Genomic DNA, 27,736 nt, shown 5'->3' with positions numbered 1-27,736 from the left:
GCCCAGCTTAGTGCGTCGAGTCTCCCATGCAATTTCCATACCCAAGACATTCGTGGCATTTAACCACCCACCCTTCTATTCCAATGAAATGAGAAGTTGCCTACAGCCAATTCATAGTGTAGTATTCTATGTGATGCGTACATCTGGCGTTATAACTAATTATACTCGTCTGGAAAATGTCAGTTTCTATTTTGGTAAGCCTTGATGCCTGAGGCGGATGCGGCTTCGGCCCTATCGGTCGTATCGGGCTAAGATGGCTTACGGCCGACGCCCAAACCTTTTCCAGACCAACAACCTTCCTGGTCTATCCTGCAGTGCATGCCGCACTGCAGAGTAGACAGCCGACCTAAAACAGATTTCGGCCAGAATACTCGTACAATGACTAGTCCGGGCGTATCCAATACAAGAAAGCGCAGACGCCCGGCGTATTCATGTGTTTCGTGCCGCCGTCGCAAAGTCCGATGCGATCGGGCCAACCCGTGTCGACAGTGTGTGACCCAGAATATTGCTTCAACCTGTACATATGAGCAGAATCGCAATGCGCGTGCCGGTCGTGAAACGGTGCTCTCTACGACTAATGAAACAAACTATCAAAGGCAAAATGTTTTTCAGGAGAGTAATAGTGGCCAACCTTCACACACGCCTCACGCTTCATCGCAACAGGCTGCATCAACCCCGGGCCAGATCCGAGGCATGGTGTCAAAGACAAGAGTGTTCGGGCAGGGACATTGGATGAATATTTTTTCATTGGTAAGCTGACTCACATATCAAATCTATGCTTGTATTGACGATGTTACAGACAGAAGGGCTGCCCAGCTTGCAGCCTCTCATGGGCCTCTACGACACCATCATACGGAATACAAGCCACGGCCCCTTCGATGCCATTGCTGATAAGATTGCTCAATGCAAAAGGCTAGCTCGAAGCATCAAAAGCCAAAGGCCAAGTCGTAGTAGCCTCCCGACACAGATTCATCAGTCACTTCCTGGTTCTGATATCGTCCTTGAATTGGCCCAGCTCTATTTCGCCTCATTCGAGTCATGCTACCGGATACTTCAGAAGACTTCCTTCATGAACCATTGCCAGACGTACCTGAATAACTACGAAGACATGGATATTTGTATAGTCTTGCAAATCTTTCTCGTGGTCGCTATCGCAGGTCCCTTGCATCAGGATAACAATGTTCGTATAGATGTAGCGTCAAAAGCTGGAATGTGGATTCATACAGCCCAGACATGGCTATCAGCCCCACTGGAAAAGAACCGCTTAACTTTGGGAGCCGTCCAAGTCCACTGTCTTCTCCTCTTGGCCCGCCAAGTAAGTCAGGTTGGCGCCGATCTGATCTGGATCTCCACAGGCTCATTGATGAGGATGGCCATGCAGATGGGTCTGCATCAAGATCCCAACTGTCTGAGCGAGATGGAGTCCACGGAAAAAGAACTCAGGCGGAGACTCTGGTACACTATTCTAGAACTAAATCTACAGTCATCCTTGGATTCCGGGATGGTACCAATGATCGCAACTGGAGACTGGAATACTGAACCGCCGAAAGATAGCAGTCTCGAATCCGAGCCAGAGATAGGCGAAGAGGAAGGTCCAGCGGCTCATAAGGCAACTGATTTCCAACCTATACTGTCAAAGTCAATACCAGTCCGTCTGCATGCCTCCAGACTCATAAACGACTTGCGAGAGGAACCGCCCTACGACGAGGTCCTTGAAATCGGTAAAGAACTAGCCTCAGCGTGCCGCGACGTCTCTGTCACGCTTGACCAGATCAACTCTGCACCCCCGTTAGATCAGTTCGCATCCAGCTTCTGCACCCATCTAATTCGACGCTTTACCTTGTGTCTCCACTACAAGTTTGCCATCATGGCAAGGGCCAATCCCCTATTCAGTCACTCTCGCAAGGCCGGTGTCGAAGCCGCACTAGATATCATAGCACTAGTCGAAGACAGTCTGTACGGTCGTGTCCTCCGATGTGGAGGTGGCATGTTTCGTGACATCGTGACCCGTGCGGCAATACTCATCTTCTCAGAATCCAGTCCCGATCCAGAAGCGGAAAGTTCAAGTCTAGCGAAAAGAAGGGATTATGCTCGTCAGGAAACTCTTTTGCAAGATGCCCGCTGCGTGGTCCAGTATGCAAAAGAAAGACTTCACTACGGAGAGACTAATGTTAAGATCTATGTCTTTTATAATATGATGTTAGCCCAGGCGGAAGCTAGGCTTAATGGTCAGTCCGAGGAAGAGGCAGTTTCAAGAACACTGCATGAAAGCGTGGATGTCTGCTACAATATGATGCAGGACATGGTAGCCAGGGCATCTATCTCCGCTGGACCTAGTACTGCATACTTTGGAGATAGTCTCAATAGATCGGATAACTTTGGGGAATCCTTAGACCGCGGCTTCGATTACATTCAAGACAGCGACTTCAACTTGGACTTTCCCGACCTGCAACTCTTCTCGGGATGGTGATGTTAATAGTGGAAATGGTCAGGACGAGATACTATGACGACAAATAAATCTCATGAAGCTCAATGTACAAGCTAGGTACGCCCAGTACCAAAACAAATTCTATATAATACCGCAAAACCGCCAGAACTCCCGATACTTATCAGTTGTCGACCATGTTCGGATACTCCGGCAGTCTCCAGTCCTTGTTGCAATCTTCACGCAGAATCCATTGCGCGAGGACGTCCAGTCTCAAGAAGGATGCTATTGCAAACAGGAGGTACACGACAGTGATCCCCAATGTAGACGAAGGAAGCCTGCTCATGTAATCGTGATCGTCCAAGAGTCCCTTTTGGACATTCACCATGAAGGGCTTGAGCTTATCCTCATAACTTTTGAAAGTCTCCGCGATATGCTCCTTGGAACCAGTGCCCTTCGCACAGCGTTTGCCGATCTCCCCTGCCAGAATGTAAGCACCGACCATGGCACACGGCGTCCCCATTCCTGTCATAGCAGATGGACAATAAGCCGCATCCCCGACCAAGACCACACGGCCCCGCGACCAGCTATCCAGATTCACCACGCCCATGCGCTCACAATAGAAATCGTCCGCCTCTTCCATACCGCGGATAATCTCCTCCGATTTCCACCCTGCATCCTGAAATACCTGTCCCATAACCTGCTTCTCCCTCTCGACATCGCCCTTGGGGCAATCCTGGAAAGGTCCAGCCTTGCAGAACACATACGCCTGTATCTTGTGCGGATCATGACGACGCATCATAATCCCCCGTCCCTGCGTAGTCATATACACCGTGGCGTCGTATCCCTCTCCCTTCTTCAGCTCACTCTCAATCGTGAAATACCCAGCACACACACCAATCGAGTGAACCTGATCTTCACCTTCAAGCATCATCGACCTCGTACGAGACCCCAGACCATCCGCACCAACAACGAGATCAAATTGCTCTTTCCTTCCATCCGACAAGACCACGTCAACAAATTCATCAGTTTGGTGCATCTCCACCACATACACACCAAATAAATACTCCACGCGATCCTTAACAGTATCATGAAGCAAATAGCAAAGATCCCCCCTCATAATCTCATAATCGGTAGTAAAGCTCTGCAATCCTTTTCCACTTCGATTCGCAGGGAAATATCCCCATCGTCTGTCGCGGCTATCAACAAGCTTTAGACCTTGCTCTGGGACGGTGACTTTGCGAAAGGCTTTCTCGAGACCCATTCGTTGTAGGACTTCAATACCAGGACTGCGGAGATCGACTTGAAGTCCTGTGGCTCGTAGACCAGGGTATCGCTCGATGATTGTGATATTGTGACCGAGTTTGGACAGCCAGAAGGCGAGGGCGTTGCCGGCGATGCCTGCGCCGGATATGAGGATTTTGAGACCGGTCATGGTTTGTCTTCAACCGAGGCTGGTGTTGTAAGGGTTGATAGAAATAGAGGATAAGAAGGGATACTCATGGCGAAGAAGAGGCACTTTCTACATATATATACGGTGGAATAGCATCATCTTCTAGCTATCCCTTCAGCGAGGCAGTCCGGTATATGACCGATAGGGCCGTTACGGCCGCTACGACCGAAAATCCCGTGATATCCGAATGCCCGAATTGCCCGAGTGCTGAGATGGCGTAGGAGTGGGGGCCAATTGGCATTAGGGGTAATTATTCGATATCAAAGATGTCATACATATTGCTAGAACATATTCGCTGGGTTGTTCAGCAATCTCGTGGTTCGCACACACCACTTATCCTTCGCCGGGTCGGCCGGTAGACTGGTATTATTGTGCATTTTCAGGTGTCAACCAACAGACTGGGAAATACAACGTGATGACTGGACTTGGAAATGTTTCGGGGTGGAATACAACCACAAGGGGCTTTGTAGGGCTGGACAGAAAATTCTCGATCTGTGAATCGGACTTCAGTTTTATCAGAGTTCAGTGTGCGAGTCGGTAACTCTGTAAGATTGCGTAAGGATAATAAGTAATCCAACATCATTTTGAGGTATAGGACTTCACTGGCCACTAAGGTTTCCATACTAGAGTGTTGTGCGCTATGTGAGGATATGTGCCTTCCTATAGATTGACATACGATTGGGTTGGTGGACAAGTTAAGCATATTACACATCGTAGCGTACAATTCTAAAGGATCCCGGTGTTATCTATTTTAGACAATCGCAGTATTACAATGTTCAGTGCCGGAAGTATTACCCAAGTACGGCATTTTTATACACCAGCCCTGACAGCTTCAACTGTGTCCAGGAAATATCCCACTTCATCCACTCGTATCGAAGCTTTGGAGCTTCTCTCATTCTGAGTAAAAAAAAACTCAAGACGTAACTCGTGCATTGGCAGTTATATAAAATCAAATAAAAATATGTGTTCTAACTCCTTTCCCATGGCGCATATAGATGGTCAGTCAGTAGTAGCCTGTATGTCTCAACAAGCAACGACATTGACATCTGCATCAACCCCTGCTCTCTCTGTAATGGTCAGCAATCTTCTCAGTAACATGTTTCCGTCTTTCATTTGCCAGTTTTGTCGACTGTGTCATCTGCTCCTCTTCACGCGGATTTGGCACTCTCATGGAGCTGGGTTCGTAAGACACTCCGCGTTTTTTTCCGGACGAATTACCCTTGTTTATCATAGCGTCAGCCTGGGAAGCACTAAGGTTAAGTCTGAACGCAGCTTCGTCACGGCCTGCTTTCTTGTCGCCTGAAGACATGATGGTGATAGGGCCTTGTTGCTGGATCAGTAAAACAATGGTGAGTGAGCCTGAGAGATGCCTGTGTGACCTTTGGTATCAGGAGAATGCGGAGATAGATCTGAGAATAGCAGATGAAATCGAGGAAGATTGATCTGGTATCTCTGGTTAGAATCTCTTGTCGAAGAGGACAAAGAGGCATATCTATCCCTGGTGTTGGAAGAGCTGCTCGAAGACATTATACTCATATTAAGTGCTGCCAGGATGGTGCCGATGAGTATAGTTTGCCTGTCAGTATGTCGCGCGGTAGAGGATATATACGTGCTGCGTTGAGCGAAGGAATACTCCTATCAATATCAGTATAGAGGAGCCATACGATGGCAATCGTCCAGATGTAGCCACAGCCAGTGTTTATTAGAATCCGAGATCATACAATTTGGTAAGGCTGTGTGATTAATTGGAGCCAATGTTGAGGGACATAATGTTCTTGTTTCCTGGTCCTGATATTATCTATCATTGAAGTTTCCTACCCAGGCATGTACCAGATGACAGCAGACGTCTGAGTTATTGAGTTAAAAGGGGAATGAGTTGTCATCGGGTTCTATCCATAAAATTATGGCAGTAATAGCACTAGTAGAGATACTCTTGAAATTGAGCGTCGAAGACGGACGGGGCTACCCTGTGATCCATGTATTGAGTATGACATACAACTTAAGAATAAAAGACTTCTCTAAAAACTCTCCATAGAGGTGCAGGACATGCATGAAGTATAAGGTTTTACTTATTTAGAAAGCTACGAAGTTAAATTAAGCTTAAAAGGATAGAAAAGTAACTTGCCGGCCTCTAACCTACAGAATCCTAGTCTACGAACCCAATCATTTTTCAGACAAAAGAAAATAGTAACAGACTTTATGAATATTAATATTATTGATGCAAAGATCAACTCCCTGATGATAACTATCTACTCATTCAGAATTCAGATCCTAGATTGAGTAGCAAAAGGACCGTTTCATAAAATCATATACATCTGGCAGTTTAAACTTAGGGATACCCCCCTCCCCCAAAGTTAGTCCTCAATTTAATGCCACCACTGGCTCCCTTCTACCATTGCACCATCACCTCCATTTGTGATCACGGCATCCGATCTTGTAACTCCCAGGAACCCAGTATACTCAAGCGCCAACGCTCATAGCAATAAGCCCTGGGCATGTGATATAATCTGCTACTGATTGAAGGCGTAGACATGTTGTCAGACAGCTATTTTGCAAATTAGCAAGATCGTCGACTAACTTCATCTACTCGTGGTCGTGATTCAGGGTCATTCCGGCTACGATGCGACGATCTCATGCCTCCCCATGTGCTCCTCAGCGCAAACATGCAAATCGTGGGCGTTACAGACTGGGAATTCTCCTACGCAGCACCGGCAGAGTTCTCGGCTGCATCGCAATCTGGCTACTTCTCGAACAACCAGAGTATTGGCCAGATGGTATGGAATCTTGGACGGGGGTTATTCGAGCATAGGCTGCAACCTTGTATGAACGTGTTGGTTGATCGCTAGGAGGCCCTCATAGAATTCTGGACGCTGAAAAGAGGGACAAGGGCCCTCAGGGCCTATGCAAGAGAGTTGGGAGATTGGTGATTTTTTTGGTCAGTTATGCAGCGCGAAGGAACTTTGCTTTTGATACGACCTTCTGGCAGGAGATTGAGCGGTTCTTCGGGCCTGCTGAGTCGCCTGAAGTGTCATGGAAAATGACAGTCAAATTGGTTTATGAGAAGCAGAAGAAGTAAAGACATGGGCAGAAGAAGCTAGATGATAGGAATGAGAGGTTTTGGCGTGGGAGTTTTGATGAATAGGGTGTTGTTTGTCGTTCATAATTTGTACGCCTTGAGGAGCAAGGTATAGGAATCGGTATGGTTCTCAAGGTTAGGGTGTTCCAGACAACTTCAACCCTCTAGTTTTGAGCTTCTCTATAATCACTGGCATTAGGCGTTCCGGGCTAACTGCCGAACTGATCTACATTAGCTCCCTTTGAGGGCAATGTGCGGGAGATCTTTCATCCGCTGTACGATATGCCGAATAATCTATCCGTAATATGGATGGCACTCTACGGTGAAACAACTATCTGACGGGTCATAAAGATACCCTGACCTCGGTGCAGATGTAGGCAGCAGACTTAATTGATAGATGCCTATGTAGCACTGAATTGCAGCAACGACACGTAACCTTTACACCTCGAGGATGCAGCTACGAAAGGGGCTGTGTTGATTGTTTGAGGGGTACGGAGTAGTCTAACCTCTTTGCGAAAGGATCCGAGTCTCGTGATCAGCATCATGCAGTGCGGGATTGGATGTGTGAGTATGTGATTGGCTGTTGAGCTGCAGAACGTCTCTCCCCGCTTCCAGTGGCGGGTATGGGGTAATGATAGGTTGGTGGTCTCAAAACTGAGTCGCCAGTGCAGTAGGGAGGCACGAAACAGCATTTTCTTAGAAATCACGACTCGGTCGGTAATTCCACACATTTGTAAAAAATGATAAATAGCATAAGTGCAATAACCAGCTTGCTTCTCAATTCAATGCTAATCCTCGGTAATTGAACCAGCAACTTAATGCCCGGTCAAAAATCATAATCCCGAAACCACAAATCCATGCCTCATCTCTTCCGGAGAGTAAAAGGAAACCCAAACTCCATATGCGCCATCATTCATGAAAGCCGTAACCATATTCCACGCTAAGTGTGCCCGACTGTAATGCAATGTTGTCCCTTCCATCAAGGATAATTACTGAAGGTCATAGACGACCAGCGCCCGTTCGATATCCTGAACTGTTTCTTTGTCGCCGTAGGCATCCATCAGGGCCCGGTTCTTTCGAAGACGTTCCTCTTCTTCACGGTCGAACTGGGGCTGGCGGGCTTGGTTTTCGTAGTAGTTGGCGACTCCGAAACCTATAGTTAATGGTTAGATGGTGGGAGTGGATTTGTGTGTTGAAGGGTGGTAGGTACCAAGAGCTATGGCGCCCATGAGCGGGAGATACCTGTATTCATTAGCTATTATTCAATACGTCATCTGGGAAGTGAAGGCACGCTCACCATCTGCTAGGCTTCTTGAATGCAGGACTTAAAGTAGGTCTCTTGATGAAAGGCTGCGAGCCAGAGGGAGAAGCCGAGACGTTCATGGTTGGTAATGTTGTAGTGATGATTTGATGTTCAATATGGTTGATTTGTCTTGATGAGTGCGAAGCGGATACTGGAGGATTCAAGTGACGGCTAGACCAAGGTTTATTTATAAGATGGGGGAGTTCCCGACGATCACCTTATTTTCGGGTTGGGGGAGTGGAGAGTATCCTGATTATGGCATGATCGGGAATCGTCATACGATGGATTTGCCGATCCCCCTCAACGTCACAGCATACCTGCATCATGCAGCATATTCATCAACATGATGTTGCATGTGGGAATAGTACATTGAATCAAGCATGGCTTGTGATTATTACAACATTCCCTACTCTTACTTGCCACTGAGCTAGGTATTGACTGGGGAGGATGAATGCGATGTCAGGTTTCACTATTTGGTAGATGAGCGATGAATAGCATCTCTGTCCTGTCTGCTATATAATCTGCTTCCGTCTATGTCTTCTCTCCTTTTCTTCCTTATCATCCTGCTATGCTGAGTCCAGGAATATATCGTACTACCCAATTTGATGTCCTTGCGCAGTGATATAGGGCTAAACTATATATATTGTACCCAAGCGCCCGAACGGCTTAGTGGTCGCGTGCGCTGCATGGGACACTCTGATTGAATCGGCCAATTACCATGTCCCCTACTACATCATATCGACTCTCTCTGAGTACGCGTGCTGACTCTCAACAATTTCTCTTCACAACAGGCTGTCATACTCGCGCTTGGCGGAATCATACATGCCTATTGAAAATGAACTTAGCCCTAGCATGTCCGGCTAGCGACAAAGATTCATAATCGGGCACTGATGAGGCAGAAGAACAAGTAATCTTCAAACAATTACCACATAAAAAGAGGTGGTAAGCACTTACCATACTCAGCTGATCGCACATCGACATCGAAACTCCCAGAGGTAAGAGGTAACATCATGAAGTAGTACTATTTGTTTCTAACTTATAGCCAGAGCAATGGGAACGGAAATCCCAGAAAATCGTCTAATCAACACAATATAACATCGGACACAGAGAACCTGGATTGTCATAGTCTCAGCAAGACTACCATCGTCATCAACATGATATGTTGAAATACTACCCAGCTCTCCACGAGTTTCTCTTCTTCAATCAGTCAAGTCTAGGGGGTTATCTATCTTAACCCTAATACTACCTTATGAGGTTGGAAATAGCTGCGAAGGGCTTTATAAGCGTCTGAAGCGATCGTACGCTCCATGATCTCAAAGATGATCATGACATATCTGCAACTTCCTACAGATGTTTCCTCGACAGGTCTTTCTATATATCTCCGCAGTACGGCAAATAGGCCCGGTGTTGAAATCACTCAAGTCTTCCTAATGCCTTCTTCATATGAAAACATTCCCGGAAAATGGAAATAGAGGGGTACTCCCTCGGGTGTACAACCATTCGGAAGGATCAAAACCTGAAGAGCCACGTACGAGGAAAAGGTTTTCTGGGTTACTGGCCTGGGAACGGTGAGGACACAACCCTGAGGCACATACTTATACTCTCTGTTGCTAAGTGCACTATATTTGGGCATTGCAATTCCCTTCATGCACCCGCTCAACCAAACATGAGCCATGCTCCAGCAACCTGATATTACTTGAGATATGGTATGGGTTTCCACTATACGAATATAAAGTAGGTCTCAGAAAGAAACAACTGTTATCAGATCACTGTGCTATGTCCGGCTTGAATTCGAGTACTGTGTCCTGTCCTTCTTGAATCGCAACTTTGGCAGATTGTTGCTATTTCGATACATGGGATCCGTGGCAGCATGGAGAGCGTTCGAGGTCGAGAAGCCAGGGTGTTTCGGAGAGTTGTCTGAATTCGTGCGAATGGATGAGCATGTTGAGTGAACACGTGGAAATCGATATGGAGGGCGTTACGGCGATATAAAAGCTGCACCATGGCCAAATACAGAACTTGCGCTTCTCATGCGCAGTGCTCATGTTGACACAAGAAGAGGAGGCGTATACATCGCAAATAAGACTCTTCGGATGATGTCTTGGCTTCGAAGATACTGGCAGAACCAAGAGAGCCCGAAGGAGGGGAATATCTACTCGGATAAAGAAAGAAGAGCATCTCAAGCATTGACGAACTTGGCATCTGTGTTCAAGGTACAAAGTCTTACGGAGACAATTCATCAGCTTATATACGCCAGAACCTCGGAAGCGGGCACACTAAGGAATTGATTAAAGCAGAGCACAGATGCCTACACGCTTTATTCTTCTCGCCAGCAATCTTGCCGGACCTGGATAGCTAAGTGGCGAGATTATTTATACTGTCTGCAAAGATAGCAAATTACCTGGCCTGTCGGGTCGCTGTCCCACACTACATATCAAACTCTATGGGACTGTTCATTCGTCTTCCTGGCTATGTGGGCTTTGTGGGGATGGCTCCATCGAAGAAGCTTCGCCCGCAGAGGAAGAGGGGCAAAATTACGAGGAGGTAGTTGATCATGGTCTTGATCTCATGCTATCCGATATTTGAATGCTTGGACGGACAGTTCATTCAATCTTGAGGATATTCGGCCATCCCCAACTCCACTTATATACTCTCTGAGAAGTAACCGAAGATCTGAGAAGACATAGGACTTCTTCCACGGTGATGTGCTCTGCGATTTATGCCGCGACGCAGATTACATAGTTGTCGACGCCAGTCTCTTCTCCAACTGGTGCAAGAGTGGAACAGGTTCAGCGATCCGAGCGATGCATCATCAAAGGAAATGGATTCCTCCGCGGCTTACGGGTACACCTATCAAGACAGAAATCCTAATCTTACAAAGTGGAATTCGAGAGACTTTCGTCGCTACTAAAGATACAGACCAGATGGGTTTTCATATCTGCACTACTGGAAAGTATCAACGCTTGGGTCCCAATGGAGAGGAAGATAAGGGACCATTTTGGCATTTATTCAAGGCCTCTAAACGCTGCAAGGAACTTCCAAGACAGCTTGGTTGTCTATAGGAAGTTCATTCCTAATGGATTTGAACTTCGTTGATTCGTGTATTCAACAAAGGAAAGTCCTGGAAGAGCCCAGAAAAATCCCTTGAAGTGATACGCAACAGCTACTCAGCTGTTATCACATTGGCTATGAAGAGCGACTCGTTCCTTTGCCACAATGCACCAGGCGAGAACATACATGTCTTTCTTTTATACTAAGCACCCATACCCCTGATCATAAAGCTCTGGGTATCTGGATGACCGTATCCGAGAGCCAGCGAGCCAGCGAGCCAACGATCAGACTGTTCTCAACATCGTAGATCGATATGATAACACGTCTTAGAATACCACGGAGATGAACGAAGACATGTCGTGGTGTATACCGTCTATGGACAATACATTTCGACGAAGGATCTTTCCAGAGCCACATCCCGTTTTGGCAGAAATTGGACCATCGCGGGGCTGTCTACCTCATAAAGGGAGCTATACCCAGGCCATCTTGAGCCAAAGTCATAGCCGTTATATAGATCACAGCTGTCAAGAATGCATTTCTATCATTGTTGACTGCCAGCCGCAGCAAGGAGATGTCAATTGAAGAATCAGAGGTGGAAATCGACAGCAGACTTTGGCACAGCTTCAGACAATATATGTCTCCGGCAATACTACTACATCGCATATACTGCTTGCTTGCTTGCTGGAGAGTAATCGAAGAAGAACGGCACAATGAGGCGTACAAAACACCAAAGGTCTCAAAACACAGAATATGGATAATCTATACAGGCGGTCTGTGTTTGACTATCTTTATATCTGCGGATGTGCTCAGGAACGACAGTCTCTATGCAAGATGGGCTTTACCACATACAACTCTTTAATGTCCTATGTTAATTGCAGATAACTAAAATATTGCATTACATACAATGAAGATCACATTCCGAGACGTGATTCTCTCGTCCAGATCACAATCACCAAACTGAATCGGTAGCAATAAAAGAAGTCCAGGACCTGTGGAGCACAGTCATATATACCCTCCAACCATCCCACATCCTACCAGCAAGACAACGTGTCCATATATTAAGACAACAAAAGACCCATGTCTTTCTGAGACTTCTATTCCGCGAAGGGATATCTTAAGGAACATCGAATATGCCATCATTTACAACTGGCCTTCGTCTCTCGCCCTATCTTGTTTCTACTAGACCGAGTACCATCCCGCTGTGCATCTCACAGAATACAACCAACTCCTATAGGGTTACTACATATAGTACTGGCATATTCGGCGTCACTCTCTAGCCAAGATCAGAAAGACAGGAATGCCAGACGGAACCTTTGACGCAACATGCCTTTGACTTCTGACTATACCGGTATTTCTACTCTGGTAGAATTCAGACTGCACAAAGATCAACAGGTTGAAGATGCTAGTTTGCTTCAGAGAGAACCGTACACTGGAAGAAGACATGTTTGGGGCTGTATGATCGCTACATAATTGTGTTGATCAATTACTATACCTTGGAGTCGAGGCAAGATCTCTCGGCCGTATCGAAGAGCCCCTGGTTAAAAGACAAAGCACAAGACAGGGATGGTTATCAAACAGGTACTCTGTCCCTTCACTGTGAAGCAATCAAAAATTTGGACGACGAATATCTTGCCAGATTGTTCTGTTCAGGTTGGTAAAAGAACCTTTCAGCGTGCAGCTAAATACGATTTCTCTCATGAGCATTGAAAGAATTAGTAGAAGAACATTGAAAGCAGATATCGCCATGCAAAACAAAACCTCCCCGGTCCAAGGGAGATAAGAGGGTGTATTTATCATATCGACCCAAGAGTAAATGGCTATCCGATACAGGTCTTCTTCGACGAGAACCCTGCATATGGGTTGATGCATCATCGCTCGTTATACTAACATGGGCGTGAACACATACGCAAAACCTGGTCCCGGGGGGGATTTTTTATATGTCCCCAGAATCAAACTCTACGCCAATGCTTCTTCCATGGGGGGTATTTTATTCTATTCTGAGATTTGGATACCCTTAGACAGTGCTTTTTCTACAGGCCCGGAGGTCTAGAGAACTTTAAGATATCTGTGTGTGGTGTGGTGGAGTCAATTAACAAGGGATTGACAGTTGTAGGGCGTGTGGGTGATGAGGCAGATATGGGATTTTTGATGACATGGCCAAGGTCAATCTTCTTTCCTGAACGAGTCTTCAATGGCTGTTGCTGGGTGGAGTATAGAATAAAAATGGCTATTTCTGCAAACATGCTATTGTATTGTCAGCTTCGGTCAGGGATGCTTGACTAGTTTGTGTCTATCCAATCAATGGCGAAGATGCTATTGATGAGTTCGGTTGTTGTGGTGAGATGAGATGGATATCTTTGATGTTATGGTGTCGCATACTTGCCGTGGCTGTTAATGGGGGTGTTGAAATGGGAGAAGACAGGGTGTGACTTTATGATCAGACTGTTGATTTGGTGTGTATACTATACATGAAGATCTAGTCATTCTTCTGGCTGCTTTGAACGATAGCCAGTTGTATGATGCTATTCAAATACAGAGTTAAACCAAAATAACCATTTAATTCATTCAACTATCTAAGCACTAAGCGCGGCCTGCGCAGTCCCCTCAATCTCCTGCACCTTCGCCTCCTCCTTAACATGCTCACCCTCAAAACTCTTCATAGGGTAAAATCCCCACTTCTCAAACATCGCCCTATCCTCATCCCACCCATTACAATCCGTCGTAAGCATCTTCTCACCCGTAAACACAGCATTAGCACCCGCCATAAAGCAAGCAACCTGCTGCTCCTCACTGAGAGAAATTCTCCCTGCCGCAAGTCTAACAATAGTAGCGGGCATAACCACTCTGGCAGTGGCCACCGTCCTCAGAATCTTGTCAAACGAAATCATCTTCCTCTCTCCCAGGGGAGTCCCCGGAATCGGCACCAGAGCATTAACCGGGAAACTCTCAGGATGCTTCTCCAACCCAGACATGGTATAAATCAACCCCACGCGATCCTCATCCTTCTCACCCAGACCCAAAATACCCCCAGAGCAGACATTAATCCCCGCATCCCGCACATTCGCCAAGGTCTTCAACCGCTCATCATACGACCTCGTCGTGATAATCTCGGGGTAAAACTCCCTCGACGTATCCAAGTTATGGTTATACGCCGTCAACCCAGCATCTTTCAGTTCCTTGGCCTGCGCTTCATCAATCATTCCCAGCGTCACGCACACTTCCATCCCCATGCCCCGCACCCCGGACACCATGGCTTTGATGTTCTTCAGACTGGTCTTGCGGCCGCGCATGTCACGCCAGGCGGCGCCCATGCAGAACCGTGTGCTGCCGTTGGCTTTGGCGGTGCGGGCGGCTGTGAGGACTTCGTCGACAGGGGACATCTTGGTGGCTTTTAGACCGGTTTGGTACCGCGAGGATTGTGCGCAGTAGGAGCAGTCTTCACTGCAGCCGCCGGTTTTGATGTTCATTAGCGTGCACATTTGGATGGCGCTGGGGTCGTGGAAGCGGCGGTGGACGGCTGCCTATAGTCATTGGGGCATTGTTAATGAGGGTTCTACTTCGGTGGGGTTTGGCGAGGATTAGCTGGCTCTGGGGGAGCGTACAGCGGCATAAGTAAGCTGGTTCAAAGGCGTCTCATAGATCTGTTGAATCTCTTCACGGGTCCAGTTGGTGCGTGGTGCGGTGGCGGCAGTGGCTTCACGCAGAGCAGTTGGGATACGGCTGGCAATGGCGGCGGCACTGGGGGAGGTGGATTGCACGGTGCCGTAGTTACGGCGGAGGAGGACCCCGGGAAGGGTACGGAGAGACATTGTGTGATGCTGTTGTGTTGTGTGTAGATGGGTAGATGGGTAGATGGGTATGTAGTATATGGAGTGGTGGTAAGATGAAGAGGATACTGGGGAAGAAAAGAGGGGAGATGATTGTTGACAGTGAGTGAGTGAGTGACTGTTCCAGGCTACACACTATTAATTAACTACTACGGAGTAATTACTAGACCACACTCTCTCCATACTGCTAACTAGCTTAACACCTCGGGCGAAAAGAGGGGCAGCACCTATTACTACTAACTATCATCTCACAACAACCGGATTAACATTTAGTGTCAGACAGATAGTTGGCCAGCCAGTCAGCGCCGATCGAATGGAATTAAGCATGAGTGAGTAAGTGTTGCGGGTGGGCGGCAGCCCTTGTTGACCCCAACCGGGTGTGGTCAACCACAACATATGGACCCTAGTAATAGACCAAATTGATGATTTAATTCAGAGGAGATAGTGGTGTTGATTGACTTTGTCTCCGGTGAGATGATTTGGCTAAATTGATGGATCAACTTTCAGATCCCAGATAAAATCAGGCATAGGAGAATTAATGGCTGCTCGGAGGGAACTGGCTTGGGGGTTGGCTTGGCTGCATGTGCTTGCTTTGCTGGGGGAAGCAATCCCACACGGTCAGAGTCAACTTCCCTCAATCCCTCCAGAGTCAAGAAGAATGGGGTTATGACGATGGAAAGATCCACTTGTTACGGACCAAAGGAGCTCCGCTGCAGCAACCCGGATCACATTGCCGCTGATTGGTTGTTGAGTCTCAAACAGTCTGGCTCTGTTCGGGCCGTCGGTGAGGATGCAATTGTTAAGCAAAAACGAGGATCGGAATCACAAGGGGGGGAAACAAAACTTAATTCCTTCTATGCCAATCACAATGTCATTGTTTGTCCGTTATGTTATGTCTATCCCTATACTATACTAGTTTAATACTATACGTAGTTTGTCGTTCGTTACCTATGGTGTATTGTGTCGTATACACTGTATAGATCTGATCGGAAGAATCTTCTTCACTCCACCAACAACGCCGCCCGCAGCACTTCCTCAATCTCCCGCAATGCTTCCGGGGTTGACGTGACACTGGCCATCAGGTACAGCACATTGCCCAGCACGCGTGAATGCACTGCAAAATGCTCCCCACCCGCTGCCAGCCGCTGCTGCAGTCCTTGGGCCGCCGTCGACGTGTATCCTGCAGCAGAAATTGTGCCCTCCGGTTAGCGGCTATTCTCGGCCAATAAACACGGAAAAAAAGTTAATCGACAGGATGGAAATCTAACTCACCTCCGCCCTGAGTATCCTTCAGGGCAATACTCAAAACCGTTCCCAGGGCAAATAACCCCTCCACAGCCGGCGCTTGGGACAGCTGCCCTACCAACCCATGCGACCAGACGCTCCAGACCTCCGGTCGCGCCCGGGGCGCAGAGGGGAGTGCCGCCGGCTGCCAATCCCGCCGGTACTTGTCCCATGCCCCACTGCGTTCCAGCTGCTTCATCGTTCGCAATGAGTCCACCGCGACTTGGCAACCAACCGCGTGCGCCGTGTAGCTGTGCCCGTGCAGCAGTGCATCGCTCTTGTGCGGACTCGAGAACGCCTGGAACACCTCGTTGCTCGCCAGCGTCGTGCACAGCGGTACCAGCCCGCCTGTGAGCAGCTTCGCGTTGACCGCGATGTCGGCATCCACCCCAAGAAAAGAGGCCGACGATCGCTGTCCCAGCCGGTACAGCCCGGTGAACACCTCGTCGAAGATGATTGGGAGTCCTGACCACGACGATCCCGCCGCCGCGCCTGCAGTGGCGCCAGGGGCAAAGAGCTCCGGGTGACCGCGCACCACTTCAGCCAGGCACCGCTGGAAGAGGGGGTCACTAGTGATTGGTCAGTATGCGGCGTGTATACTACCTATCTTGTTGTCAACAGGATGGAAAAAACTCACCAGAATAGCATACCTCCCGCTCCTAAGATCACCGGCTCCATGATCAGCGAGCCAAATTTCATTCCCTGCTGCTGCACCAGCTCTGCGATCGTCTCCCGGATGTACTCTTGGTAGCGCTGTCCAACCTCCGAGGCGACCCGCGTCTCCAGATCGAACACCGCATCCAACGACGAGTACTCGAGGTCAGGCCCCAAGGCCGACCGCAGATTCTCGGGGATTTGTACCTTCCACACTCCCTGTGACATCTGCACCTGGGGGTAATCGAACCAGTAGCCCCGACCCCGGTACCACTCCACCTTCTTGTTGTATGTAGAAGGTTCCGAGCAGTCCATCACTCCGATCGTATCACCGTGGTAGCTGCCCTTGAGGCCGAGGATACTAATCTGCTCTTGGCTGGCATCCCAGCCGTACCGGTCACATGCCGCCCGAAGACCCATCTTAATAGCCACCTCCATGCCCGTGCTGCCATTGTCGCTGTAAAAGACCTTCTGCAGACGCGGGTTCCCCACCGTCTGCAGTAGCGTCTCCGCCAGAGTCAGTGCAGGCTCGTGGATATTCCCGGGGAACATGACATGACCGTAGCGACCTGCAGCGTACGCCGCCGACAGGGCCAGATCGGGGTTTCCGTGCCCGAGACCTTGCGTCCACCACGAGGCGGAGCCATCGAACGTTGCCCGCAGTCCACCCTCCTGCGAGGGCTCCGCGGGCTTATAAGTCTGGAAGAAATCATCGTACGCCGAATCAATTACCGTAATATCCTTCGGCGCCATCCCGTGGTGCTGCGTGAACGGATACCAAATCGTCTCGTGAGCCCGACCAGACATGGCCTCCAGGCGCTCAATTCGCGCCTCATTCTTCGCTGTCATTTCCTCCAACAACCCAGCTACATCGGTACCCCGCGCCACACGCTCGTAGTACCCAGCCATGGCCTCCTCATCGCGGGCCTCGGCATCCGCATCCCGCGATGCCGGGCGCGCCGGGGGCTGTGGCAGCGGCACCAGGGGGATACTCTTTTTCTGGAAATAGGTGCGCAGATACTCATGATTCTGGTAGTAATCATCCTGAAACAGCAACACAGAATTCACATCATACCCGCGCAATAACAATGACTCATACGCCGAGATGGAGGACGAGATGCCGCCGAGGCGGGAGTCCGCAATCAGAACAATTGGCAGCCGTAAAGACCGATACAAATCGGCCTGGGAATTGCCATTGGGGCCCGGCGAGTGCACGCCGCCTGCTGTTTCAACAAGGGCAAAATCAATGCCCTTTGCTGCCCAGTCGGAGAGGGTCTGATGGACGGAGGTGATGATATCATCATCCCGCGGAATCTGTGCTATTGTCAGCTCACTCATCCATTTGCTCGGCTGTTGGCGCATTGCACCAATACAGAGTCAGATGAATTGGGAATCGCACCGTCAGTTGCTTCTGCTTCGCCGCAATGTGTGGGCTGACGGGCTCGTCGAATTGGTACAGACACTTGGTCAGCGTGCCCGGGGCGTAGCGCCGGATGTGTCTGGGCTAGTAGTGAGCGGGGTGAAACTTGGGGCTGGGGGCCTTGATTTATGGTCTTACCGATCATCCGCATCATCTAAGGGACCGGTTGATACGGGTTTCAAGAACGCCGCGGGCGATTGAGAGTTGAGGCGCTGGATGGCATTGCAGAGAACGGTGGATACAATGGTCTTGCCGACGTCGGTGTTGGCACCGTAGACCTGGTGGGCGCGCAGGGAACGCCAAAGGGCGGCACCGACGGGGGGCATGGGAGGCAGCCAGGGGAGGAATTAGAGAATAGGAGAATATAAGAATATATATATGAAGAAGTAAGAAGTAAGGGGAAATGGGAGATTAAAGGAATTGGTACTTTATTATGTACCAAGTATATGGCTATCAAGAAAGTCACTCTCACTCTTTTACTCAGATAAGGCGGATTGACAGCGGGATATGCAACCTGCAAGGCGGAAAATAGCCGAGGCAATCAATGAGGCACTCAGGCAGCGGGCCACTATTCCTTAGGCATCCAGCCTCAGAGGTTAAAATAATTAACATAATAACATAATAAAACTGGGCAGTACTTTAGTTAGTACGTAGCAGTCAACTAATCTTCCAACTAACTAACTGGTTAGTTAGGTTAGTTTACCCTCCCCACCGGTTGAATCCTTGATCTCCCAAGTCCCAACAGTAGTCTAGTCAACCCACAACATCCGCCGAACGGGTTCAATTTCTGTTATGTTATGTGATTTCAATGCCGCATCTGCTTGTCCTTCTCCGTCCCGAGGTATCCATCCATTTCCCACCTTTTTTTTTTCTTGTCTCTCCTGGTTCACTCCGAAAGCCCCATAACGCTAGAGAGCCACCAGAAAACCAATGGAAAATCTGGCAGCTCAGGCAACCAGCCCATCTGTTGTGATTACGGAGATTACCTATGTATCCCGATGGCTGGGCTAAGGCCAATTCCACCGGTAACTAGTCTAACTACTACTAATCCAGTTGAACTCCGTCAGGCACACGCCCTGCTGGATGGATGGATCCACCCGGTAATCAGTTGGCAGTTGGTGTGAAAATCCCCTGTCTCTCCACGCCTTTCCGGTATGATGGGAAACTAAATTGATTAGTCTAGTTCTGTTTGGTAAGGAGAACGGCGGAGATCTGGCCGGATTTCACATTCATTCTATCTATCTGTATATCTAGCTATCTAGTGTCACAATTTCCCCCGGAGATAGTGTTGATACTATGTTTGATATTCGATTTCACTCTCAATTTCTCCTCTCATTCAATTCAATTCCTCTCTCTTTTACTCTTCTTCCTCTTCTCTAAACAGCAATTACTATACCCAACTGATCTCCCTCCCTCACCCTCCCCTCACATACACATACACATACACACACAATGCCCCCCTCCACCACCAAACCCTCACCCTCACCCTCACCCACACCCACCCTCCTCACCTCCCTCCGCACAGCCCTCCAACACCGCAAATCCAAGAACTCCCTCCGCCGCCTAACCCTCATCCCTCCCACCTCCACGGACTTCTCCTCGAACGACTTCCTCTCCCTAAGCACCTCCCCCCTCTTCCGTGCCCGCTACACCACCCACCTCTCCAGCGCGCCCCCCTTCTACCCCTTCGCCTCAGGCGGCTCCCGCCTCCTAACCGGCAACTCGCCTTACGCCGAAGCCCTAGAGACCTTCATCGCGAGCTTCCACAACGCGCCGAGCGGTCTCCTCTTCAACTCGGGCTTCGACGCAAACGTAGGCGTGCTCTCCTGCATCCCGCAACCAGGCGATGTCATCATCCACGATGAGTACATCCATGCGAGTGCGCACGAGGGGATGAGATTATCCCGCGCGGGGAGGAAAATTCCCTTTGCGCATAGTTGTCCCCAGTCCCTGGAAGATGTGTTAAGAAGGGAAGTTGAAAACGACGAGAAATTGAAGAGTGGGGAACGGAACGTCTTCATCGTCATCGAGAGTATATATAGTATGGATGGGGATATCGCGCCCATAAGGGAGTTCGTGGAGGTGGTGGAGAGGGTGATGAAGGGTAAGGGAAATGCCAATGCGTATTTTATCGTTGATGAGGCGCATGCTACCGGAGCTTTTGGACCGAGGGGTGCGGGCGTGGTGCAGGAGTTGGGGGTGGAGGAGAAGATGTTTATTAGGGTGCATACATTTGGGAAGGCGTTGGGGAGTCATGGTGGTTAGTAGTAGTTTATCCATTCCTGTTTGGTGTTGGGGTGTGGGTATATACTGACTGACTGACCTGAATTGGATAGCGATTGTGCTCTGCTGCCCTGACACACGCGAATACCTCATCAACTACGCCCGCAGTCTCATCTACACTACCGCATTGGGGTTCCCGTTCCTGGCGTCGATTCGGACGGCGTATGAGATGTTGGCGGAGGGGGAGACGGAGGAGGTATGTTACTACTATCCCTAATACTTACTTTCATTTGAGTGGAGTGTATAGCTGACTAGCTAAATCGTACCAGTTACAACGCAATCTGCAACACCTCATTGAATACCTAGGCAATCGTCTAGATGCCCTCGGGTCCTGGGACCCAGATGTCTTCGAAGTGGACCATTTCCCGCGCTCGCCTATCTTCTCGCTGCGCAGTCCGGTGCCGCGCCAGTTGGCGGCTGCATGTCAGCGGAAAGGGTTCATGGTGCATCCGATTATGTCGCCGACTGTGCCCAAGGGGAAGGAAAGGGTGAGGGTGTGTTTGCATGCGGGGAATACGGTCGAGGAGATTGATGGTTTGGTGGAGACGATTTTGGCGTGGTTGAATGGAAGGGAGAGTGAGAAGAGGGTGGCGAGGCTTTAGTTCACTTGGCTTATCTTTTGAAATATATCGGGGGAGATGGGGGTAAAGTATTGGGCTGTACATATTATTAGCTGCATATAGGAAATATTTGATCATATCATATCAAGTTATGCTGTAATCCGAGTCCTGTAACTCCGTGGCCATATTCCTATTCCTCCCTCCCTTCCAGTGTAAACTCCATGTAAGCCATGAGAAGCGTAGTTCCGTGGATATCCTGCCAGTTACAAAGAAATAAACTCCCGTTATGCATTCTATTCCTCCTTCGAGTTCCCTGATAGCCCATCACCTAGTGAATCCAGTAGTTGCGGCAGGTCGGGCAGGTCGGCTCCAGGGTGTCAAAGGTGTCGAGCCACTGCTCCAAGCATGCCCGGTGGTAGTTGGTTCCGCAGAATCCCCGGCACCAGACCAGCAAGCTGTGATCGTAGTCCGGACCGGCAAGCTCTTCGTCTACATTCACTGTACGTTAGCACTGTTCAATCATCAAGTTAATGAAGTCAGGAATCTTACCGTCCATCTCCTCCCAGTCATCATCCTCATCGTCTTCGGTTCTCTCATCGTCGGACATGTCGCAGCGCATGCTCTCATCCAGATAGGGGAGAAGACAGATTCCACAGTCGCCATCCACAGGGCGCGGCTTGACCCGTTGAGGCTTCGGAGACGTAGGGGAGTCGCAGTACATAGACACAGTGCTTTCTCCAGACGGAATCGGTCTCGGGGCTGTTTGATGGGCGGGATGGGTATGACCCGAAGCGATCAAGGTGCTGCTGACGAGTTGGACCGCCGGGGTGTGGGGACGGTGATGGAACGCAGAATTGGCGTGCGGAAGAGGCGAAGCACTGCCGGAAGCTGAAGCTGACATAGTGGTAGCAGCGGGATCACCAGCAGGACGGACGATCTCGACTCGGGGTCTTGAGTTCTGCGGGTGATGATGATTCGCACCCATCCCGACCATGCCATGCTGGATGGTGATTCGGCTCGATGAGCTGGGCCCATGATGGCTGGTCGTCAGGTTAGTGACTGCAAGTCCACTACCCGTGGCCATGATGGTGGGGTTGGGCGGCATGTGAAGGTAGCTGTTCGACATGGCTGCGGTGGATTCAGCAGATCGCTCAGCCAGATACCGCTGCAGTCTCGCCTCCCACTGGTCGACCAGGGTCAAGAATTGGTATCGGTGCTGGTTGGGGCAGAGTAAAAGACTGGCAAGGTCGATGAGAATTGGATCAACAGCGGATATGGAAGAGGTAGCTGCGAAGATGTGGGTGCCTCGTTCGATTAGAGTGTACGCTTCGTCACGCTTCTGATAGCTGATCAAATTGTTGCACCGGCGATTGTAGGAGTGCGAGACACCGACACAGTGGTGATCAGCTGCAGGGTTAATTTTCAGAATGTCAGCCAACTGATAACGAGAGGCAGACGTCATGACGACGGCGGGGTGATTAGTCGCTGACGGGGTGCTTAGTCGGTGAGGGGGAAGAGGAGACGAGGGGAGAGAATAACGGTGCAGACGGTGCAGACGAGGTTCACGAGTAGCACCGAGAGAAGCGAGAATAGTGAATGGCAGTGAATGAAGGGGGACGTGAAGAAAGCGCCACGACAGCAGAGGGGCACCCATGTGGTCTGGGTCATCATTTCTCGTACCTGATTGCTAACTATGCGGAACTAAGCTTCAAGGCCCGATGAAAATGCAGGCGAACAGCACCAGGCACCAAATTCGGGATGGACTTCGGAAAGTGGATGTTGAAAGATGACGATGAGGAGGAGAAAGGCGCAGATGAAAAGGAAGATGGGATGGTAGGGATGGATGGACTCATGCTTATGCCATAATGGCTTCAGCGCAACAAAAAGCGGAAGACTCCGAGACTCCCTCGGCGCGTGATCGAGGGGTTTGGCTGAAGGGATGCAATCCCGGTTAGATGGTTGGTTGGATAGTTCAGTTGGATTGATAACACTCTTTCTTGCTTGTCGGGATAAATGCTTTTATCTGCCTTTTTATCATCTGCTGTCTCCCCCTCCTTCCTTTCTCCTCTTTCCTTCCCCGCACGTGGTCCAGATCACATTGTCAACTTTCCATCTGCCCATCACCACCACTCATATTCCATCTCCCACCTCCCCCTCCATGGATACTTCCCGAGACGTCCCAGACATTCTTATCGTGGGTGCTGGCATCTTCGGGGTCGGCACAGCCTACCATCTCGCTCAACAGCTCGAGCGACCGTCACAGATCGTCCTGTTAGATCGCGCCGCCCCGCCATCCACCCCCGCGGCATCTACCGATATCAACAAGATCATTCGTGCCGACTACACCAACCCTCTCTACGTCGCTTTGGGGTTCGAAGCTATTGAACAGTGGAAGTCACTGCCGTTCTTCCAAGAAGCACAAGTCTACCACCCCTCGGGATGGATCGCCTTGGAGGAGAAAGATAGCGATGTCCCCGCATTGATAAGGAAGAACTTCCGCGATTATGGTCGCGGCGACGTCATCGAGGAATGGTCCGAAGAGAAAGTCCGTCACGCATGGGGTGGGCTACTCGAGAAGACAGACTGCTCCCCATTTGGCTCATATTACTATAATTCTTCTGCTGGCTGGGCGGACGCAGGAAAAGCATTGCAGCTGATGGCACAAGAAGCGATCAAGCTGGGTGTCCGGTATGAGGTCGGAGAGGCGCGCAGAATCGTTCATGACGAAAAGGGAGTCAGTGGTGTTAAGACGGCAGACGGTACCATCTACCACGCTCGAAAGGTCTTGTTGGCCACTGGGGCATGGACAAGTCAGCTCATGTCCTCCGTGGAGGATGATTTGGACCTGCCGGGACCAGACCGAGTAGAGCAGCAGGTATCAGCAGCGGGAGTAACAGTCTCGCACTTCCAACTCTCGTCGGAGGAAAAATCCCGCTACTCGCAGCTGCCGGTGTTTGTCTACGGAGGAGAAGGTGGGTTCTATCCTGGCCCGGCGTGGACAAGCTGACGCATCCAGGCGAGGTCATCCCTCCCACTGCAGAAGGAATCCTCAAGTTCACCACCGCCGCTTCGTTCAGGAACACCATCCGCACTGCGTCGGGACATGAAATCTCGGTGCCGCTGGTAGATCAAACTCATGTGCCTGAAGCATTGCAGGAAGATCACCTGCGCGCTATTCGACCTCGTTTGCCACAGTTTCTTGAGGACCATCCCCGTCCCGACTACTGGCGCATATGCTGGGATGCAATTTCGCCCAGCCAGCATCCGCTAATTACCCGCCATCCAGACGACCGACTGTCCAACCTCTATTTCGCAGTAGGGGGATCATTCCACTGCTACAAGTTCCTCCCGACCATTGGCAAATACGTGGTCAATGTGTTGCACGGGGTGTCGAATGGACGCGAAAAAGACGAGGCTTGGACGTGGAAAGAGCATCATCCGGATGAAAGAGGAGTGCATGCGCGATTGGTCCCGCAGAGAGAGGTTCGAGATGTTGCTTAGAACATACATAGATGCAGCCTGGTGTTTGCTCAAATCAAAACCAGCGGCTCAGGCTTCCACAACCGGACGCGCTTTAACCAGGAGAAACAACTCTTCACCGAGAAAAGTATATATCACACTGCATCATCCCCCTTGCGTGCATTGCAACGACCAAAAAGGAAGTCCTCTGATGATTTGTCACCACTGTCTCCTCCGATCTACGCCCCACCTAGCCACAAGATAATGCACAATGCCATGGTAGCCAGCTAGACAGCTAGACATCTAGGAACAGCATCACACGTGTTAAATAGGAGATAGAACAAAGTAACCGATCCGTTGGGGCAAAACACTGGGTCATTGCGTGACCTGGTGGGAACGGCAACGTTGAACCTCCAGAATTATGGATCCTGAAGAAGCTTCGCGACCCACTCTGTTCCAAACATCTCCAACTCCCCCCCAAAAAAGCAATCTGAAGCCAGCTGTTTGACCCGAGGTTGAGAACAAGAGGGAGGAGGAACTGGCCGCACCCCCGCCGCTTGAGCCCTTGGGACAACCGTGATTTGCTCCGCAGCGCCTCCTGCATAATATCCAAATGCGGAGAGAGACACATATAGCCTGGACCGAGGATGTCGTCGGCAATGAAATCTATCTACTCCATGTCTTCCCCTCATATCCTTACAATTAATCTAGCTCCATAGCATTCAGTTCTTCGTCTCACTGCATTTTTAGCGACATACTTCAAGTTGGCAACCGGCCTGACCATGGCGTTAGGTGATCACCCCTTACACCCTTGACATATAGACTATGTACGTCATGTAGCACAGCACTAACATCAGTGGCATCACCGCGCAGCAACATCAACAGGAGCCGCAGCCATCGCTCTAGCTGCGTATCTAGATGCCAAATTCCACCTCACCAACGATGCATCCAGCATGCTGGCTCAGCGGCGCTCCCTCCGCGACACAGCGAAAGCCGCCGCACAAGGCCAACTGAGCATGTGGCCCGTCTTCGCCGCCACGGCATCGCAGTACCCCGACATGATCTGTATTTGGACACGCGAACAGTCCTACACATACCGGGAAGCCCTAGCCGCCGCAGCCCGATACGGCCATTTCTACCTGTCCAAGGGGGTACAAAAGGGCGACCTGGTGGCATTCTACCTGCAGAACCGGGCGGAATTCATGTTCGCCTGGTTAGGGCTCTTGAGCATCGGATGTGCTCCGGCAACCATCAACTACAACCTGACTGGCGATGCGCTGATGCATTGCCTATCCATCAGCGGCGCCAAGCTGCTGCTGGTTGACCCGGAGGCTGAATGTATGGCTCGCATCGAGGAGCGAAGGTCGACGATTGAGAATGAGCTGGGCATGCAACTCGTCACTGTTGCCGACGCCTTCAGTAATCATTTGCTTTCGTTCCCGGCCTCTGTGCCGATGGATGGCCAGTTGGCCTCCCACGTCCCTGGCGAATTTCCTGCCATCCTCCTCTACACCTCCGGCACGACCGGCCTGCCCAAAGGCTGCGCCTTCACCACCTCCCGGCTCTATGCCACCCAGACCATTCGCAACAGTAACATAACCAACGTGTCCGGCCCCGGCGGGGACAGGTGGTACAGCGCGATGCCGTTGTACCACGGTACATCAGCGATCGCCATGATCAATAACATAGTTGGCGGACGAAGCATCGCCATCGCGCCGCGATTCAGTGTGCGCAATTTCTGGCCCGATGTCCGGGCCTCTCAGGCGACGGTCTTCGTGTATGTCGGTGAAGTAGTCCGGTATCTACTGGCCGCACCGCCATCCCCCCAAGACCGGGAGCACGGGGTGCGCATGATGTACGGGAACGGCCTGCGGCCGGACGTGTGGGAGCGGTTCCGGGAGCGGTTCGGGGTGCCGGAGGTCGGGGAGTTCTTCAACAGCACGGAGGGGATCTTCGGGCTGTTTAATCTCAATCGCGGGCCGTTCACGGCGGGGTCTGTCGGGCATCATGGGTTGTTATTGCGGACAAGTTTGAGAAATACATATGTTCCTGTCGTGGTGGATGCAGAGACGGGGGATGCGGTGCGTGATGAGAAGACAGGGCTGGTGAAGCGGGCGGCGTATGATGAGGGCGGGGAGATACTGGTCAAGGTGCCGGATGAGAAGGCGTTTCAGGGGTATTGGAGGAATGAAGCGGCGACGAAGAAGAAGTTCATGCGAGATGTGCTGACGAAAGGGGATTTGTGGTATCGGTCTGGAGATGCGTTGAGGAGGGATGGTGATGGGAGGTGGTATTTCCTCGATCGGCTGGGGGATACGTTCCGGTGGAAGAGTGAGAATGTGTATGTCTATTCTTACTACCCCTTGCTTTGTGCGTATTTGTCATTGTGGTTCGTGTTGGCTAATTGTTGATTATGCAGGTCCACGGCAGAAGTGGCCCAAGTACTGGGCCGGTATCCTGGCATCCAGGAAGCCAATGTGTATGGAGTGAAAGTGCCTCATCATGAAGGCCGCGCAGGATGTGCGGCCTTATTGCTCAGTCCTGAGGCCCGCAGCGGGTTTGACGGGCAGGGACTGGCCCGGTTCGCGCGTGCACAGCTGCCGCGGTATGCGGTGCCGGTCTTCTTGCGCGTCGTGGAACAGTCATGGCATATTCATAACCATAAGCAGAACAAGGGGCCGCTGCGCCAGGAGGGCGTGGAGCCTGGCAAGTTGGGGTCGAAGGTGGTGCAGGGCCACCGCGACCGGCTGTTTTGGTTGCCTCCGGGGTCGGAGGGCTACATAGAGTTTGGTGAGAAAGATTGGCAGCGTCTCGCGGGGGGTGAGGCGAAGTTGTAAATAGTAGGCAGAAGTGTATATATGATGATTCATGACCATGCTCATCTATTCAAGCCATTTTGGAGGTCTTATTCATGTTTTGGTACGATCGCGATCGGGGAACT

At 50.3% G+C, this 27,736-nt stretch overlaps 12 protein-coding genes across 12 annotated transcripts; 5 read left to right on the top strand and 7 right to left on the bottom strand.

The window, feature by feature from the left end:
• Positions 1-176: 176 nt before the first annotated feature.
• Positions 177-2,470, top strand: BO83DRAFT_460970 (putative C6 transcription factor; the record flags this gene model as incomplete). Its single annotated transcript, XM_025537230.1, has 4 exons — positions 177-194; positions 387-488; positions 532-750; positions 800-2,470. The coding sequence occupies 4 exons, from the start codon at positions 177-179 to the stop codon at positions 2,468-2,470; spliced, it is 2,010 nt and encodes a 669-aa protein (XP_025390562.1).
• A 139-nt stretch (positions 2,471-2,609) lies between these two features.
• BO83DRAFT_435394 (monooxygenase) lies at positions 2,610-3,860 on the bottom strand (the record flags this gene model as incomplete). The annotated part of the gene is made up of 1 exon (XM_025535882.1): positions 2,610-3,860. The coding sequence occupies one exon, from the start codon at positions 3,858-3,860 to the stop codon at positions 2,610-2,612; it is 1,251 nt and encodes a 416-aa protein (XP_025390561.1).
• Positions 3,861-6,300: 2,440 nt separating this feature from the next.
• On the top strand, positions 6,301-6,954 carry BO83DRAFT_435393 (uncharacterized protein; the record flags this gene model as incomplete). Its single annotated transcript, XM_025535881.1, has 2 exons — positions 6,301-6,652; positions 6,865-6,954. Exons 1-2 carry the CDS (start codon positions 6,512-6,514, stop codon positions 6,952-6,954), a joined length of 231 nt encoding a protein of 76 aa, XP_025390560.1. The 5' UTR covers positions 6,301-6,511.
• A 989-nt stretch (positions 6,955-7,943) lies between these two features.
• BO83DRAFT_386466 (uncharacterized protein) lies at positions 7,944-8,602 on the bottom strand (the record flags this gene model as incomplete). The annotated part of the gene is made up of 4 exons (XM_025532667.1): positions 7,944-8,107; positions 8,165-8,196; positions 8,252-8,408; positions 8,575-8,602. The coding sequence occupies 4 exons, from the start codon at positions 8,600-8,602 to the stop codon at positions 7,944-7,946; spliced, it is 381 nt and encodes a 126-aa protein (XP_025390559.1).
• A 1,413-nt stretch (positions 8,603-10,015) lies between these two features.
• Positions 10,016-10,779, bottom strand: BO83DRAFT_214581 (uncharacterized protein). Its single transcript, XM_025526758.1, has one exon. The coding sequence runs from the start codon at positions 10,495-10,497 to the stop codon at positions 10,099-10,101; it is 399 nt and encodes a 132-aa protein (XP_025390558.1). The 5' UTR covers positions 10,498-10,779; the 3' UTR covers positions 10,016-10,098.
• Positions 10,780-13,848: 3,069 nt separating this feature from the next.
• BO83DRAFT_415251 (biotin synthase) lies at positions 13,849-15,117 on the bottom strand (the record flags this gene model as incomplete). The annotated part of the gene is made up of 2 exons (XM_025534622.1): positions 13,849-14,829; positions 14,911-15,117. The coding sequence occupies 2 exons, from the start codon at positions 15,115-15,117 to the stop codon at positions 13,882-13,884; spliced, it is 1,155 nt and encodes a 384-aa protein (XP_025390557.1). The 3' UTR covers positions 13,849-13,881.
• Positions 15,118-16,015: 898 nt separating this feature from the next.
• BO83DRAFT_376326 (PLP-dependent transferase) lies at positions 16,016-18,005 on the bottom strand. The gene is made up of 3 exons (XM_025530678.1): positions 17,057-18,005; positions 16,408-16,988; positions 16,016-16,315 (listed from the first exon to the last, which is right to left on the bottom strand). Exons 1-3 carry the CDS (start codon positions 17,980-17,982, stop codon positions 16,137-16,139), a joined length of 1,686 nt encoding a protein of 561 aa, XP_025390556.1. The 5' UTR covers positions 17,983-18,005; the 3' UTR covers positions 16,016-16,136.
• A 242-nt stretch (positions 18,006-18,247) lies between these two features.
• Positions 18,248-18,891, bottom strand: BO83DRAFT_356128 (dethiobiotin synthase; the record flags this gene model as incomplete). Its single annotated transcript, XM_025529182.1, has 3 exons — positions 18,632-18,891; positions 18,473-18,572; positions 18,248-18,387 (listed from the first exon to the last, which is right to left on the bottom strand). Coding segments are annotated over exons 1-3 (426 nt in total), but the record flags the coding sequence as incomplete, so codon positions are not given.
• A 1,054-nt stretch (positions 18,892-19,945) lies between these two features.
• BO83DRAFT_435389 (aminotransferase class I/II-fold pyridoxal phosphate-dependent enzyme) lies at positions 19,946-21,378 on the top strand (the record flags this gene model as incomplete). Its single annotated transcript, XM_025535880.1, has 3 exons — positions 19,946-20,753; positions 20,830-20,972; positions 21,046-21,378. 3 exons carry the CDS (start codon positions 19,946-19,948, stop codon positions 21,376-21,378), a joined length of 1,284 nt encoding a protein of 427 aa, XP_025390554.1.
• A 191-nt stretch (positions 21,379-21,569) lies between these two features.
• Positions 21,570-23,134, bottom strand: BO83DRAFT_214528 (uncharacterized protein). The gene is made up of 3 exons (XM_025526757.1): positions 23,017-23,134; positions 21,886-22,821; positions 21,570-21,825 (listed from the first exon to the last, which is right to left on the bottom strand). The coding sequence occupies exons 2-3, from the start codon at positions 22,796-22,798 to the stop codon at positions 21,665-21,667; spliced, it is 1,074 nt and encodes a 357-aa protein (XP_025390553.1). The 5' UTR covers positions 22,799-22,821; positions 23,017-23,134; the 3' UTR covers positions 21,570-21,664.
• A 360-nt stretch (positions 23,135-23,494) lies between these two features.
• Positions 23,495-24,837, top strand: BO83DRAFT_307461 (NAD(P)/FAD-dependent oxidoreductase; the record flags this gene model as incomplete). The annotated part of the gene is made up of 2 exons (XM_025527335.1): positions 23,495-24,308; positions 24,353-24,837. 2 exons carry the CDS (start codon positions 23,495-23,497, stop codon positions 24,835-24,837), a joined length of 1,299 nt encoding a protein of 432 aa, XP_025390552.1.
• Positions 24,838-25,748: 911 nt separating this feature from the next.
• Positions 25,749-27,632, top strand: BO83DRAFT_396780 (putative very-long-chain acyl-CoA synthetase family protein (CefD1); the record flags this gene model as incomplete). Its single annotated transcript, XM_025533153.1, has 2 exons — positions 25,749-27,136; positions 27,215-27,632. The coding sequence occupies 2 exons, from the start codon at positions 25,749-25,751 to the stop codon at positions 27,630-27,632; spliced, it is 1,806 nt and encodes a 601-aa protein (XP_025390551.1).
• Between the last annotated feature and the right edge of the window lie 104 nt (positions 27,633-27,736).

Source organism: Aspergillus eucalypticola (assembly GCF_003184535.1).
Source record: "Aspergillus eucalypticola CBS 122712 chromosome Unknown BO83scaffold_6, whole genome shotgun sequence".
Classification (NCBI taxonomy): domain Eukaryota; kingdom Fungi; phylum Ascomycota; class Eurotiomycetes; order Eurotiales; family Aspergillaceae; genus Aspergillus; species Aspergillus eucalypticola.
Note: the sequence above shows the minus strand (reverse complement) of the source record. Positions and strands in the feature narration are given on the sequence as shown.

What these genes read in the sequence shown, in the direction of transcription:
- BO83DRAFT_214581 (XM_025526758.1), bottom strand. Translation starts at nt 10,497, where the DNA reads ATGAATTGTCTCCGTAAGACTTTGTACCTTGAACACAGATGCCAAGTT.
- BO83DRAFT_376326 (XM_025530678.1), bottom strand. Translation starts at nt 17,982, where the DNA reads ATGGCTGGGTACTACGAGCGTGTGGCGCGGGGTACCGATGTAGCTGGG. An exon ending in GCGGGAGGTATGCTATTCTG is followed by an intron (nt 16,989 to 17,056) that starts GTGAGTTTTTTC and finishes ACCAATCACTAG; the next exon opens with TGACCCCCTCTTCCAGCGGT. An exon ending in GAAGGATACTCAGGGCGGAG is followed by an intron (nt 16,316 to 16,407) that starts GTGAGTTAGATT and finishes TTTCTGCTGCAG; the next exon opens with GATACACGTCGACGGCGGCC.
- BO83DRAFT_214528 (XM_025526757.1), bottom strand. Translation starts at nt 22,798, where the DNA reads ATGACGTCTGCCTCTCGTTATCAGTTGGCTGACATTCTGAAAATTAAC. An exon ending in TGACTGGGAGGAGATGGACG is followed by an intron (nt 21,826 to 21,885) that starts GTAAGATTCCTG and finishes CAGTGAATGTAG; the next exon opens with ACGAAGAGCTTGCCGGTCCG.